Source organism: Plutella xylostella, chromosome 23 (assembly GCF_932276165.1).
Source record: "Plutella xylostella chromosome 23, ilPluXylo3.1, whole genome shotgun sequence".
In the NCBI taxonomy this organism is placed as follows: domain Eukaryota; kingdom Metazoa; phylum Arthropoda; class Insecta; order Lepidoptera; family Plutellidae; genus Plutella; species Plutella xylostella.
Genome location: NC_064003.1, coordinates 4,372,084 through 4,388,167, shown reverse-complemented (window position 1 = coordinate 4,388,167; position 16,084 = coordinate 4,372,084). Strand labels below are relative to the sequence as shown.

Sequence of the window (16,084 nt, the reverse complement as noted above, 5' to 3'; positions counted from 1 at the left end):
TATAGAACATCCTGTATGTAGACATACCCAGGTCAGGCAGCCAGCAGTTCCCGATCCACTCGTGGTTCATGTCCCCGAAGGCGAGCGCGGCGCAGGCGGTGCCTCGCGGGGCCGACGGGGACGTCAGGGACACCATCTCTTGTATCTAACACCCTGTATATCTATGTAGGATCTCCGGGGTCCCTCCGGGAAGTCATAAGCTTCCTAGGTTGTCTACTGGCTTTCTGGCGTGAGCTTGGTTGGATTAATAGCTAGTCACCCCATAGCTATTTCACGCATAATGAGAGGCTAAATGCGGAAAATCAGGTCGCCATGATAGATAGATAGATCTCTCTTGTATCAAACACCCTGTATATACTCACCCAGGTCGGGCAGCCAGCAGTTCCCGATCCACTCGTGGTTCATGTCCCCGAAGGCGAGCGCGGCGCAGGCGGTGCCTCGCGGGGCTGATGGTGACGTCAGAGACACCATCTCTTGTATGGCGAGACGGAGCTTCAGTCGGTGGAGAGGGTTGCTTATACCTGCGGGGGGGGTTTGGATTAGTTTGTGGATAATGTAATGAAATGATGTATTCTCAAAAGAATATCAAGATGACGGCCATATCACTAAAGATCTTTAACGAATAATAACGCAGCAGTCAAATATTTGTTGTTACTGTAAACCATGTTGCTCTATACTGTAGTCGAGATGTTTCATGAAGGCTAAAGATGGCGCAATTAAAGTTACATGGTTAATCCTACGTAGCCAGAAGGCATAGCGAACTTTGATTGCTCCACACTAGCGCCGCCACCTACCGATCTCCTAGTCAATGAGCGTAAAATTTGTGTGTTTTGAAGTTAGGGGGCGATGCAAACTTTTGCACGCACACTAGCGCCACTTACCGATCTCCCGCTGTATCTCTTGATCACTCAGCGCCGACATTATAGCCCCGCTCTTGACGTTAGCCCGACAGGCGGCGACATACCACGCGGGCATGCCCACCCACAGCTCCAGCCACGCCACCACGGTGGGCCCGTACTATTACGCATAACATACAGACCCGTTTCGCTTTATAGTGTATTATTATTATTATTTGATACTTTATTGCACAAATATGAAATATAAGTGTACAAAAGGTGGACTTAATGCTAAAAGCATTTTCTACCAGCCAACCTACAGGTAGTCGAGAAGTTTGATGGCGCAATTAAAGTAATATGGTGTGCAAATCTCACATAGCCAGAGGATGTAGCGAACTTTGTTTGAAACACACTAGCGCCACCTACTCATCTCCCTCTGTATTCCCTGGTCACTGAACGAAGAAACCGCTAAATTACGTTGTGTGTTTTGGACAATCATTCTGAAGTTGGCTGCAAGATGAAAATGGCATGCATTACGCTTATTGGTGCCCGCGTCTTGTAGCCAACTATAACTAGCGCCACGTACCGATCTCCCGCTGTATCTCTTGATCACTCAGCGCCGACATTATAGCCCCGCTCTTGACGTTAGCGCGACACGCGGCGACATACCACGCGGGCATGCCCACCCACAGCTCCAGCCACGCCACCACGGTGGGCCCGTACTACCACACGTCACTTACATGTTTCATGAAGGCTAACGATGCATGGCGCAATCTAGGTTATACCATATGGTGTGCGAATTCTACGTAGCCAGATGACATAGCGAACTTTGTTTGATCCACACTAGCGCCATTTATTGATCAAGTGAGCGCGACAGTTATTTATTAACGCATGCTAGCGCCACCTACCGACCTCCCTCTGTATTCCCTGGTCACTGAACGTAGAAACCACCACATTAAGCTGTGCTAAATAAAGGGCATTCTGAAGTTGGCAGCAAGACGAGAACGGCGATTACGCTTATTGGTTCACGCGCATCTTGTAGCCAACTTCAGACACACTCACAACTAGCGCCACGTACCGATCTCCCGCTGTATCTCCTGGTCGCTCAGCGCCGACATTATAGCGCCGCTCTTGACGTTAGCGCGACACGCGGCGACATACCACGCGGGCATGCCCACCCACAGCTCCAGCCACGCCACCACGGTGGGCCCGTTCCAGAGCGCGAAGGGGGTGCCGGCGCGCATGGCTTCTCCGAGGAGCTCGTGGCGGTAGTCGCGGTCTCTTGAATAGGGGAGAGGTGGTTAGTATACTGCATGAATAGAAAACAAAATACAAACACTGGGTAAATGAGAGACTGGTTATTATACTGACCGCACTTGGCAGGCGGATAGGAGATAACAGAATTTTTTTACACCCAAGACCCAAGAGCAGATATATTTACTCGTATCAATCAGTCCCGGCTGAGGGTAAAACCCGACACCCTCAGCACATAAGTTACAGTCACTTATATCACAGACTCACAGTGCAATAATCTTGACATCGTCAAAAGAAATTGCATTAGCATAATTGAAAGAACACTTAATACAATCAAGGGAATAAAGATTACAAATAAATAAGTAACCAATCGCTTCCACATCTGAAAACCTTCACCCCCCACTGCTTGGCATTAACACAGTCCTCTCCAAAGCTTCTAACTCACAAACAAGATCACCACAAAACTCACTTCTTCTTGGTCCGTGCGTAGTCCGGGTGCTGCTGGTGCTGGTCGGGGTCGTCGGCCAGCGCGGCCAGCCCCAGCGACGACGCGGACGACAGCGAGCGCGACGCGCCGCCGGCGCCGCCCGGGGCCAGCACTTGGGAGCCTGATGGCGCCATCTGGTGAGGGATGCAAGTGAGAATTGGTTAGGAGGTTGGAAGACGTTTACCAAAAATTATATGTGTGCTTTATAAGAGCCTGGATGTTGGTAAATTAACGACGTCATCGAGTCAGTAATCAGAGGGTGCCTTGGGTATTGATTAAACCCTGACCGATCTATGATAGTTGGTGGAAGTAAGTATACAGGTTGTTGCAAAAGTGGTATACATACTAAGCCGAAAAAGGGTGACTCTACAGGGGATCAATCTGAAATTTTTTGTTAATTGGACAGATTGCATAATTATCAAAAGTTTGGATAATAAAAGGCTCAATTTACTCCATTACATAATAAAACAAAATACGACAGTCCAAACCAAAAAAATCACCCCGAAACTCACCGGCATCAGCCCCTTCTCCTTCTTGCTAAAGAAGCGTCCGAGCGAGCTCTTGATCCCCCGCTTCTTCTGCTGGTGCATAGATGCTATGGACACGGCGGACGCGGCGGCGGTGACCCCCCGAGGCAAGAGCGGGGACGCGCCGCCGCCGCCCCACGCTGACGCGCTTAGCCCGCCCAGGGATTCTTGGCTTGAACTGCTGGAGGGTTGAGTTGGGGTTTTAGGAGAGGCTTCTTGTCTAGCTTGGCTTGAAGTCTAGCTTGGGATGAAACCGGGTTGCATGGCATCTTTATCGTCGTAGATAAACTCGTTTAGTGGCAATTCCACCAATCAAATGAACGTGTTCATAGTGAATAGCGATATTGTGAAGTTTATCAACGTAGATAACGAAGCCATGGAATAGGATAGCTTCTTGTCGTACTCGATCATATCACATAGCCTACGGAGGGAGCGTGACAATAAAGGCTATGAAACGCATTCTAGCACAACCGATGTGTATGTCTATCAAAAAAAGAGGTCAATTTAAAATTCATACAGTGCAAAGGTGAACTAGTTTTAAAGCATTTTCGTTAAGAAAGTTCTAGCAAAACCTAGCCAGTGCGTCATAAAATGGAATTACTAAAAGGTTTTAGCCATGAAATGAGGCTCTACATAGGAAAAAGGGGCACACAGTGTAAAAATTGTATTAACGTACCGTTTTTCTCGAAAATCAATGGGATACAAAGATAGAAAGTAATTTAACAGTTAGTACGCTTAGCAATTCCATTTTATTTATATAAAATACTTAACTTGTTAAGAAATGCAGATTTGTGTTAGTTTTTCATTAGTTAAATCACAAAACATACCTAGTTATAGTACAATACATTTCACAAGTCACATATGTACTTACTAAAGTTCTTACAAAATACACGGTTTCAGCATCATAGAATAACCAACTAAGGAAAATACTGAATTGGTCCCATATAATAAACACTGGGTTCAAAAATAACTGGCAGATTTAACCAGAGAAGGGTGGTGTAACAAATGATTCTCCACTAAAACTTGGTACAAATTCGACTTCATACATAGCTTATGTGGCATATAATTCAACTGTGAATCGGGACAATCACACCACATGTTATATATCGCTGCCAAGTCACCCTCACTATGTGAACTAGGTCTTATGTAAGGCTGTGGCATGGGTCTTATAATTGGTCTAAAAATTGGCTTGGTTCGAGAAATAATGGCCGAACTTTGATTTGGAATAGGTCTTATGATATGTCCAGCGTTTGGTCTAAAGCTAGGTCGTTTGATAGGTTTTAAAATAGGCTTATGACTAGGTATAGTAGAGCACCTGTGTATTGGTATCCTGGCCATACTTCCAGACATCATTGAAGTCCTGAGACAGCATGTAAATAATGTCAAGGGAATTAAAATCGATAGATAAAAGAATGATGCAGTTTTAGGTCTATCGCTTAACTTTTTCTTGAAAGTAGAATCTAGAGACAACAATTTACTTATAGTTTTGTAGACATTATTTAGTTAAGCGGTAGACCTATTATAAGTTATAGAAAGTGTTACTACCTATCGTACTCTTCGAAATTCCATCTGTGCGTAATTGAAAACGTAGAAAAGGAAAACATGATTACTTAAGTAATTTGAAAAAACCAATTTGTTAGGATGAGAAAAGGATCACACAGCCCAAAGTCAGTATAAACTAATAAAAGTTACAGTTACTGGACAATAAAATTTCGCATCAGGCTCATAATATTATACCTATACTTCATAAGTTTATACTGATTTTCAGTTCTGCTTATTATGAATGTTATAAATGAAATTTTGGTGATGATGACTGGGTAAAACGGTTCTTTACAACTGGTCTATCAAAACGAAGTAGTCGAGACAGCGAATCCTTGTGCCTGATTTGCAATAGATTCTATTAAGGACCAATAACTGCGGCTGACAAGGGTCAGCTGTCCCTTGCGGATTGGCCCCAGTTTTTCACTACGGCCAATCACGTTCAAGGATTTGCTGTCCCAACGTAACCCCACCGAGCACACCCAAAAACCACCTCTAAATCTATCACAACAAAACTCACGTGTCCTGCGGCGGCTGATAATGCGTGCGCAGCCGGTCTCGCTCGGCGTGCAGGGCGCGCGCCGCCCGCTCTAGTCGCAGGGAGCGAGCCGTCAGCGGGGACTCCGCGCCCTCTGGTGGCGGGCCCATGGACTGGTCCTCGCATAGCTGTAGCTGAGCGAGGTGGGCGGTTAGGTACGGGTTGAGATGTAAGTGTGGGGGGGATGTGTTTGAACATCTGAATAGGTATGTATATATTCGTCCGTAAAAGAGATTACAAACTAGGGCGGCTGATTTTGGATCAATAAGTTTGAATCAAAAGGGGGGTTTTCATTAAATATAAAAAGGTAAGCTTTTGTTGGAATAAAGTAAGCACGAATATGCGGAATATCAGGTAAGTATACAATATAAATGTAAAGAAGGAATATTTTATCTACATAATAAGTAAGTGTAAGATACATGATATTACTAATTAATAATATTTACATTTCTGCAAATCTGTAAGTTTACATAGAAATCTATATTATAAACAGAATTGTATGTACATTTTGAACTAAGTCACTCATGTAAAATTTATCTTAATTTCTACATTACATACATTATTATGCGGTACAGTTTAAATAATATGTCAGGATATTTTACTAATTTAATACATACATCATTTAATTCCATAATTATGTCTATTGTTGCAGAAAGGTTATGTACTAGATATACACAAAGCATGGTATAAGCGGAAAAACAACTAAATTATAAGAACCAAAAAAACAGTTAATAACCTCGGGGCAAAAATAAAACCCTAAAATACCTTAATATTTAATTAATCAAGTTACTTACAAGTTATACAACTTCACACTCAAATAAGAAAGCTCGATCATAGGATAGGGTAGAAATTTATAACCATGCTGGAGTGTTATACCAAACAATACATTGGATTTGTATATTATGTAAAGTCAGGCCAAGAATAATAAGTACAGGAAGTAAGTTATTTAGTGAGCCTTGGATTAATTCTTTACCACATTTTCTTGGACCAAAATTACATACATTTTCAGTACAAGTTTAAGCCAGCGTTGTGTCATTGTGCATTCAGCGGTTATGCGATTTTGAACCGTGTCGGTATCGGCGTAGGGCGCAATGTGGGGTGCAGGAAACAACAGCAGGGGAACGCGTTTCGAAAACTGCATACTCCTGAAAAGCTTTCAATAGCCAAGTTGCACGACCGAGTGGATACGAAAGAGATAGCCCTAACTTCAATTTATCAATGAATTAAAAATAATGCTTAGCTTACTTATACGAAATAGTTACGTATATTGCATAGGTAGTAACTACTCAGATATTACTAATCTGACTAAAAGCTATCATAATACAAAATTTGATTTATAATCTGCATTGATTACTACAAAAACAGTAGTAAATATGTACATTCATAATTACGATCATATAGGGCTCAATTTCCTATATCCACGGTCGGCAACAAAGCTATAAGGTACACAATATACAGGCTGATGCACAAAGCTGGAAGCCGCGACGCACCTGGCTCGACGGCAGGCTCTCTGACGACTGGGACACCCTGTAGTGTCCGTGCGCGGGGGACATCGACGCTGGTGCCTAGGTATTTACATTATATTATATACGTACTCTTATGTTATATAAAACCGGACACTCAGCGGGTCAGTGTATGGGAAGGTTTGTGGTTTTCGTCGGGGTTTTAAACGTGGTTGTGGAGGGAAACTAGATGTTTTTATTGTGTTTCTCCAGTACTGTTGTCATTAAATTCTATCCTACTTTGCAGCAATATAACTTTAAAAATAAATACTTAATTAGAAATAGGACTTGAATATCATGATACTTATATATTTATCACATATACACACACATACATAACACTTAGTTGCTTCGTTACATCGAGTGCTTACACGACAAGTATTTATATTTATATGTATAAAAAACATATACATTAGGTACAATTTTATAATAACTTACTTTACTTTAATTTATTATAATACTAATTATTATTATGAAGTATCTAGATTACAAAGTACATATGTAAATATAGTAATTTATAGTTATGTTATTTGCATAAAAACGTAATTATGTATAGTCCGACCTGACTAATGAGTACTAATGGCCTTAAAAGGCCTAGCAAGACGCGCACGCCAAGACGTAACCAAAGTTTTGCATCGCGCTCATTCATATTACGCGGCTTCGAGAGCGAGCGCGACGAAAAATTTACCACGTCTTGACATGCACGTCTAGTTCCTAGCCCAAGTACAGAATAATCATGTAAGGGAAGTAAGGGTTATGTTATAGGTACTACATACCGTATGGTACTTATGATGCGGCGCGAGATGGGGCCGCGAGGGGGACGCGGCGAGCGGGGGGGACTCCCCGCGGCGCGACACCACGTTCATGTGTTCATAGCTGCCCACCTGAGAGTGGACCAGATGTGGTTTGTAGACTGGGTTGTGTCATTATCCGGGTTTACAACGGACGATCCATCACGATCCAATGCTCTGATTGTATGGCATTGGATCGCGTTCTAGCAAACCTGAGGCATGCCTCGCCGAGGCGTGCGTCAGGTCAGGTGGATACGCGGCTAATTGCGCGCGGCCAGGATGTTGTAAGTGAAAGAAAGGAGCGCGTTGGATCGTCCGGTGTGGACCCGGTTATTGGAATCGGTAATTTCATCGGTGGTCCAGCGAGAGGTGAGCGATTGTAGGATGAGATACTGAGCCGTTTTGTAAGTAGAAATAAGTGAGGATTTTCGCGTGATCACTGATGAATTTCTGGCTTGAAACGACAACATTCATGAAAAAAAAACAATGTTTATTTCTCCTTAGAATCAAATAAAAATATGTTGATTACAATATCAGGAGCCAAACCAAATAAGTTACTTTCATTAATAATCTGTATATGATAAGTGGATTTCATTACACACTTTACTTTCGCATATAAGCGCTACCACATCTATCGGGTCACAATTACACATTTAAAGCTCTCAGATCTATCATTAAGTATACTTAATTAATAATAAGTATGCTCACCTGCTGCATAGCGTTGAAGTAATTGGCCATGGAGAGGCAGCGGTGAAGCTCGGCCCCGTCCGCCCTCTGCCAGGTCATGTCACAAACAACAACCACTTTGAACAACACACCACATGGACCCATGGAACTAATGGTTAGATTGTGGAACTTGTGTTTTAAGAGTATATTTGGGAGAAAGAGCCACGATTTAGATATCTTGAGATATCTTGTTTTTCTAGAGGTGGTAAGTTAAAATTGTGGAATTCATCAAGAAATGTAGTTAAAATAATGCTATTTGCTCTTTTTTGAAGGAAAACATGGCAAGGAAATCCGCACGATTACACTGTAGATTGTACCTACCCTTATGCATTCAGGATATGTATTTGTATGTATAATAGATATTTAGGAGAAGAATATTTTATAGGATTCGTATCAAAACATAATTTGTTATGAATAAAATTCGAATAGGTTTATTAGAAATTAGTAGATATCAAACACTTGAACATGCTTTAAAGTTTTAATATTAGCAAAAATATTAGAATGATGAGTAAAGTTAAAACATTCAGATAATACTTTGATAAGTCAATACAATAGAAAAGTCGATATATCTTTGTACTGCTACTATAAATACATTTGAAAATCACAAAATGCAATGAAATTGATAGTAAGATTCTAATGAGCGAGTTATATAGTTCCATAGATACATTTGATGAGTGGACGAAGTGAGATGGGTCTCTAATGCAACGGAAAGAAACCTGGAAAGACTTGAAGAAGGTTTAGAAAAGACTAGAAGTACAATGAACAGACAAACGACACATGACAGAGGGCATGAACAACTACTATTACTTAGCTAATTAAAATGATATACTTACAATTGAATTTGGAGATAGATCTTGAAGCCAGGAAGTTAGCGAATCTCTTACTTACACTTACCTTTTAAAGTAACCTATTACTATAAGATGTCTGGTCGCGGCTCCTTGTATTGCTCACATTATGTTAATCTGAATAGTCATCTTAAGAACTTAAACATGCACCTTACTTTGCCATATGCTCGATCCAGAGCACCCTGTCTCCGCCTTTACTATATGAGCGTGATATTCGTATAAAATCAGCATGGTATTCGTATCTGATTTCGCATAAAGGCAGCCTTTTCACAACAACACAAGCTTTACAAAAATACAACATAGCATATCCTCTGTCTTGGTTGTATTACTCACTTCTGCTCTTTAATGACCCCAGTCATAAAGCTACTACCCTAGCATCTATTCCACCTTTTGAATTTCATCGTCTGCAATAGCAACCGCATTACAACAGCACAAGGCTTCACAATCCTACATACCCGAGACTCCAGTTCCTCGGCCCTGGCCTCAGTGCTCTGTTTTTCCTCCTGTATGAGTCGTATCTCTGTGTTGATGGCGTCCAGTTGCTCTTGTAGCATGAGAGCGAGCGCCGCCGCGTCCGTGTGGCCTTCCACGCCGCCGTCGGATTCGTCGTTCTGGTGGGAAAGAGAGAATAGTTCTTATGGTGACGAACGATAATATGGTGACGAATAGAATAGCGTGGCAGTGGGTTCATGTTTATGCCAAAAAATACAACAACGAACTCAACAAAATGGTTCATAGGGGTTGAAAATAGGTAGATTAGGGAGTTATTTTAGGGTACATATTGGCACGACGTGCATAAGTTAGATAATATTTTATTTAGTGTCGCCATCGTTAAACCCGAGATCCTGACCCTTTCTCTCATTCTTATTGTGTTAGTGACAAACACAAGATCTAGGCTAGGGTTTTTCAGCGTGGTGTAAGGCACATTATCATCAGTCCATTGCACTACTCAGTGTACGCAAGATGCATGTAAAGAAACCGCGATACGTCTCTCGAGAAGTCTCCTTTCAAGTACTCCTATTCTGATTCTGAATATCATAAAAAAATGGGAAACAGAAAATTAAAGTATAGAATACCTCCGCATCGCTGGACACGTCGAAGGCTTGTTGCACGTTCGCGAGCACGTGGGCTTGTTGCAGTTTCTCCCACGAACCGTCCAGCTGGAATTATACATTGATCAGCGTTAATAGCTGTTCTAATAAATATAAGAATAAAGATAGGTTTTGGGTGCCTTTCCACCTGGTATATGCTATGCTACGTAGCTATAGATGCGTTTAATATACACCAATCATATTCATTGGTCCACATAGCATAGCATTGGTGGGAACGGATTTCTTTCACATCATCGTAGCATAGGTATAGCTTATGGTTAAATGGACAGGTGGTTGAATGAGGAAGGCTGAGGACAAAGTGTTTTGGCGCTCATTAGAAGACGCCTGTGTGAAACAGTAACAATATACGATTAATTGCCTCCTTTTCTTCGTTGTGTCGATGGAAACTAAACGAAAGCGTCATCGTCATGATCCTGAAACATTAACCAGTTACATAGCTGGATATAACTCTCCAGACAGCGATCACGGGGATGATTGGCTGTTAATGATGATGATAATGCTGAATGTACCTTCCCCTGGAACATGCCCGGCTGCTGCTGCGGCGGCGGCGCGCCGGGCGACAGCGAGCGGGTCAGCGCATCCGTCTGCTGGATGTTGAACGCTATCTCTTGCTGGAGCATCTGCCGTTTCAGCTGCAAATATCATTTGGAATGTTTTAGTTATAATTTGACTATACTAGGGCTAAAAACCCTTCATTGGAAGGAGACCCGTGCCCCAGCAGTGGGGACGTGATGGGTCGTGATGATGAAATCATCATCATCACGACCTATTAATACTACGAGTTATAATTTTAATACATGTTTTGTTTTGACTGCGACTTGCTCTAACAGCTGTATTTTAGTACGTATAACAACACAGATGGCGCCACTAGTACATCGACTAATATATCTTCAATTATGTACACGTACACCTAAACTACGTGCAACGAATCGCACGCTTACGGCTTCCACCAGCCGGTGCGCTCGTCCAACACAAAGATGGCACCGCCCTAATTCCCTTTCAATTTTGAACTTAATTTCTACAGCTCTTAATCCCACCTGTTCAGTCTCGAGCCTCCACTGGGCGAGTTCCTTGATCACGTCCTGCTTACGACTTGCAACAGCCAGTGATCCCCTCCAACTAATAGATGGCGCCACTGCCTAATCTATCTATTCCCGTTCAATCTTGCACCTTAACTCCGACACAAAAAGCGCATTATAGGTATAAAGCTCACCTGTTCAGTCTCGAGCCTCCACTTGGCCAGTTCCTTTAGCACGTCCTGTTTGTCGTGCTGCAGTTGCTCCGCGTACTTGCGTGTTTTTTCCAGTTCTTGCGTTAACGCGTTCTTCTCGTCGAGCCCGTGCATGCGCTCCTTGAGGTGCACTTGTAACCTGCGAATTATTATTATTCAGAGGATTAATACCTACAGTTTTAAAATGCAGGGACTAAAGTTGTGTCAAGCCAAACTGAGAATTTAATACAATAGTATTAAAGCTATCTACTCGAAAGATAGCGGGCTACTTTATTATATCATGCATCATAAAGTGGACTGTTGTATACATGAACTTCCTCAAAAACAAAAAGGCTTTGGAACAACATGTGCGCTGCACCCTTTTATGGTATATCTGTCTATTTATCAAATACCTAGCTTGTTACTATCTTGACAAGTACAAACTGAACGCAGAAGATTTTGTTATTAAGGTGAGTAAAGACTACAACATATGCTCGCCAAATGTTGTAATACTCACCTTTAGAAGAGCCAGAAAATTACCTGTCATTGCTCTCAGCCAGCAGCTTATCCACGGTCGCCGACAGCCTGGTATTATGCTCCTCGTTCATGCGCAAGCGCTGGTTGAGGCGCACGAGCTCGGCGTTCTTCTCCTCCACGCTCGCCTCCATGCGCTGGATGCGCTCCTCCGCCGAGCCGTGACGCTCTTGCGCCTGGAGGGAGGAGGTGCTGAGTCATGGTGTTGTTCCGTGCATTGCGAGTCGATCCAATGTGATACGATTGCACGCGGCAAAGAAATACATTAAAAAATGCTTGCCACGTGCGATCGTATCGCGATGGTCCGTCTGGTGTAAACTATACCTAGATATCAGTGGTCGCGCACAACAATCGTGAGACGCGATGCACGGAATAGAGCCTTAGATATAAACAGACCTAAGAGATATGACTGTCGTGTCGCGATACCGAGTCAGCAAGGTCCTCCATCGGCTGATTTGTTTAACCGAATGTGAACGCTGATCGCGATATCGTCGGGTTAGCGAGGGCGACAGCGATATCACTTAGGGCTGAATAGGCAATTAATCATTTCACAGTTGATTCAAATAAATAAGTTTATGTGTGATTATGAAAACGTCACAGTGAACGAGTTAGCAAGAGTCTTCCTTTATTTACAGATTGTTCCTTTTCCGCGCTAATTATATTGAAATACAATACAAAATGAGTAGTATATAATTTTTTAATAATAGCTATTTTGTAGATAGCTTCTATATTATAATTCCCATAAATATAATGAATTGTTATAAAATACTTATTATTAGATATCTATTCTATTTGCACAATATACAAAGCAGAAACATACTATGAAAATATAAAAATAATAAACAAAATAAATTTAAATTTGGTTAGGTCAGGTTAGGTAGTTCAGAATCCCAACTGTCAAAACTCAAAACCAGCCACCTATCCACACTATGGCAAAAATATGCAAAAAAATAATTCGATTTTAGGTCTGTATACTTCAGAATCCCAACCATCAAAACCAGCGACAAAACTCAATAAACCACACTAAAAAAATTAAGAAAATAAATGAACACACAGCAACAACTAACAGTGAATGAGGTAATGAGATGGGTACATACACCGACCTGGTTGAGCGCTTCCATGCGGGCCTTCAGCTGCTCCTCCATCTCTGGAAGTGACGACATCTGAGCCAGCTTCTGTGTGGACAGCTCTAGCTTCTCTTCGATGGCGGCTATCTTCTCTTCTTGGAGCTGGTTGGGGAAGAAACAGATAGATTAATATTGGTAGTGAAAGTGTTCGTTCACCGGCTAGTTCGTTCACGTTCAAAAGATAATTTAAGCCCCAGTTTCGCCATAATCTATTCGATCATAACATAAGGGACATTAGTGGTTGACTTTGACACATCTGTCAAGAATTTAATATGGAGATGACGTATAATGGATAATATTACAGTGTAACTATGGTAAAACTGGGGCTTCAATGCGCTTGAAAAATGGTATGGGAAGTTTCATCTTATTGAGCTTCTCCAGCGTGGCTATGTTGGTCAACTCTAGTGATTCACACTGTACCTTCAGCTGCGCCTGCTTGTGCTGCAGCTCCTGCTCCAGCTTCTCGTTGAGGTCGTGCAGCGACGTGGACTCGCGCTGCGCGTTCAGGTAGCGTTTCTCTAGCGTGGCTATGCGCTCCTCCTGCGAATGAAAATACACGTTATTCAGAGTATTTATAGTTTAATTTAGTCGTAAAAGTTTCGCTAGAGGCGCCACTTTTGCAGCCGTGAAGTCTTGCAGCAAAATGGAAACTAACCTGCCTATCATACTATTTGAAATTTAGTTCTTTGAGTGCAGCGCCGCTACTATCGGACTTCAGTGGTGGCGCGGACTCTAATCTCTCAACTCGTCGGTTCTGCCAAATATCGCCTATTGGAGTTACAGACATATGTATTAAACTGACCAATTACATACAAGAAATTTAGCAGTGGCCTTATTATATGCCTCTCTCAATCATGCTTGGTATATGACGGATTAACTTACCTACATGTGTTGTTTCTGTGTGTGTTAAAAAAAAACTATACATAAACACTTCACAAACCTGATCCTCCTTCTGCGCGACGTTCTCCCTCAAGTCCCTCTGTAGCTTGATGCACTCTTCCTGTTTCTTCACCAGCTCCTTCTCGCCCTTCGCGAGTCTCTCCTCGACCTCCGCCATCTTGTTGTTTAGTTCCGCCACGCGCCGCTGCCACGAGGATAGCTCTGCCGACTGAGGAATAGACGGGAGTTATATTGGATGGAAAGTAGAAAGACGGCTGGATTGGGTATGTTATATGAGGATGCGTTTTGAAGCGGGTTTGTTAGGTAGACCTAGTGATGTAGTGAATATCAGGTATAATTAAGATGAATGACTTTTTCGAATACAGAGAGATTACCATAAGACATTCATATTTATTTAATTTAGACTTAGTAATCGTGTCTTATATTAGCTATGTAGTGATAATTTCGTGATGTATTCAGCTTCATAAAGAGCTTTACACTTTTGTACTATGTCCAAGTCACAAACTGTCTTATCATTCCTTCAAACGGTTTGTAAATTATTAGTTTGACAAGGTACAAAAGTGTACAGATATTTATGAAGGTAACCAACCGTACAGTTCTCCCATATTAATAATGCGCATGCAAATCTTCGCAAACTGTCGTATTCCCGGAAACACCCGAATCAGTGCCTTAAACAAAGCACTTGCATTTTGATCCTTGTTCGAAAGAAATAGTAGTCAATATCATGTGACACATAATCGAAAACAAGTTGGGCGGTCGGTGGCTGTCACCGATCAGTCAAGGGTCTCAAGGTCAAGATCAATATTACTTTTGTGGAATTATAAAGAGCTGCAATTACACATCGTTCTTGTTATTTTTTTCAAATGTGAATTTAATTTCAACTTTAATTATTTTTGACGATGCCATATTATGAGGCACATTTAAGAATAAAATATGCGTCATATTGATAGACTTCACTTTGCCAATAAAGCCACACCCAAAAGACCAAGTTTATAATTGTAATATTATTGTGAATGATCAGCGCTGTAAATACTTTTGAACTGAGATTTTAATGTAAACATTTTTATTAATGTGAAATAATCAGTGCTGTAAATACTTTTGAACTGAGATTTCAATTTTTTTATATAAACCTGTGTTTGAAATCCATTTCTCCTTATAATATAAACCTTGTGTTATTCAAACCTTCTTTCATCCATCTTTACATCAGCTTCAGTAAGACACTTGAAAAGTACCTACTGTAATATTTTCCAAGTAAATTTTAATATTATGGAATATTATGAATTATCGAATCAAATTTCGTTACTGATAAATCAATTATCTCTTTTAGCACCAATTACATAATTCTACTAAAATTTCATGAAGAAAATGCACTTAACCACTCTAAATACATAATAGTTTTCTAACGCTCGGGAATACGACCGTTGCCGAACAATGACGAAGATTTCTATGTGCATTATCAATTTTGGGGAACTGTACCTACTTTAAATATAGTATACTTACTTGTTATCGCTTAAACTTCAATTTACCAATAAATTAAACCGTTAGCCCTGATTAATTACTTAATTAGTTCTCAATGGCTGATGTGATGAAGTGTTAAACGTAAGTGGATTAAATACTCTTCTAGATGTAGTGTTAGTGAGTAGTTATGGCGTTTGTAAAACTAGTGATGTGTGTTCTAATGCACTGGCATTTTTTTCATGCAACGATCTTGTATTTCTACATAATGTATTGTTATTGTCTGGCCATAGAGCTAAACCGTTTTAAGCATGCATAAGTGAACAATAACATTGGTATTTTTGGAGATAATCAATACTTGCAATAAGCACATTAAAGCATTAAATAAAAAGCCATCATGCAGGCATAACATTCCTGACTTTAGGCGTTATACGTTTTCTCAATCAATTCGATAGATGACTAAACATGCAGTGGCGGTCTAAACTCATCTAAATCGACTTAAATTTTGAATTTGTTTGATGCGATGCGAATATTGGAGCCAGCACTTTCATATTCGGCCTAAAGTGGTCTCTACTGTTACTACATAAATTTGCAATTGCAGTTTCGACATTATAACTACTGAGTAGGTAAGTAATTTTGATATATTTGCTGCACTTTTTGTGTTTTTGGTGCAGTGTAATGCTGACTCCGTAAGTATGTGA

General features: G+C 41.2%; 1 protein-coding gene across 15 annotated transcripts in view; it reads right to left on the bottom strand.

Annotated features, from left to right (window-relative positions):
* Nucleotides 1–16,084, bottom strand: part of LOC105381571 (liprin-alpha-1) — a 111,307-nt gene that overhangs the window by 6,876 nt on the left and 88,347 nt on the right. For 4 of the 15 annotated variants that reach the window (XM_048629440.1, XM_048629450.1, XM_048629443.1 and 1 more), the window contains 19 exons: nucleotides 13,969–14,136; nucleotides 13,449–13,568; nucleotides 12,999–13,130; nucleotides 11,908–12,077; nucleotides 11,371–11,527; nucleotides 10,667–10,789; nucleotides 10,122–10,205; nucleotides 9,501–9,656; nucleotides 8,183–8,248; nucleotides 7,460–7,567; nucleotides 6,672–6,746; nucleotides 5,164–5,315; nucleotides 4,650–4,673; nucleotides 4,420–4,464; nucleotides 3,090–3,285; nucleotides 2,560–2,711; nucleotides 1,915–2,117; nucleotides 469–521; nucleotides 28–133 (listed from right to left, as the gene is read on the bottom strand). In XM_048629440.1, the coding sequence (XP_048485397.1) occupies nucleotides 28–133; nucleotides 469–521; nucleotides 1,915–2,117; nucleotides 2,560–2,711; nucleotides 3,090–3,285; nucleotides 4,420–4,464; nucleotides 4,650–4,673; nucleotides 5,164–5,315; nucleotides 6,672–6,746; nucleotides 7,460–7,567; nucleotides 8,183–8,248; nucleotides 9,501–9,656; nucleotides 10,122–10,205; nucleotides 10,667–10,789; nucleotides 11,371–11,527; nucleotides 11,908–12,077; nucleotides 12,999–13,130; nucleotides 13,449–13,568; nucleotides 13,969–14,136 (2,290 nt within the window). Of the gene's footprint in view, nucleotides 1–27; nucleotides 134–362; nucleotides 522–1,914; nucleotides 2,118–2,559; nucleotides 2,712–3,089; nucleotides 3,286–4,419; nucleotides 4,465–4,649; nucleotides 4,674–5,163; nucleotides 5,316–6,671; nucleotides 6,747–7,459; nucleotides 7,568–8,182; nucleotides 8,249–9,500; nucleotides 9,657–10,121; nucleotides 10,206–10,666; nucleotides 10,790–11,370; nucleotides 11,528–11,907; nucleotides 12,078–12,998; nucleotides 13,131–13,448; nucleotides 13,569–13,968; nucleotides 14,137–16,084 lie in introns of all 15 variants that reach the window. The other 11 variants (XM_048629445.1, XM_048629444.1, XM_048629441.1 and 8 more) reach the window with 11 other exon arrangements.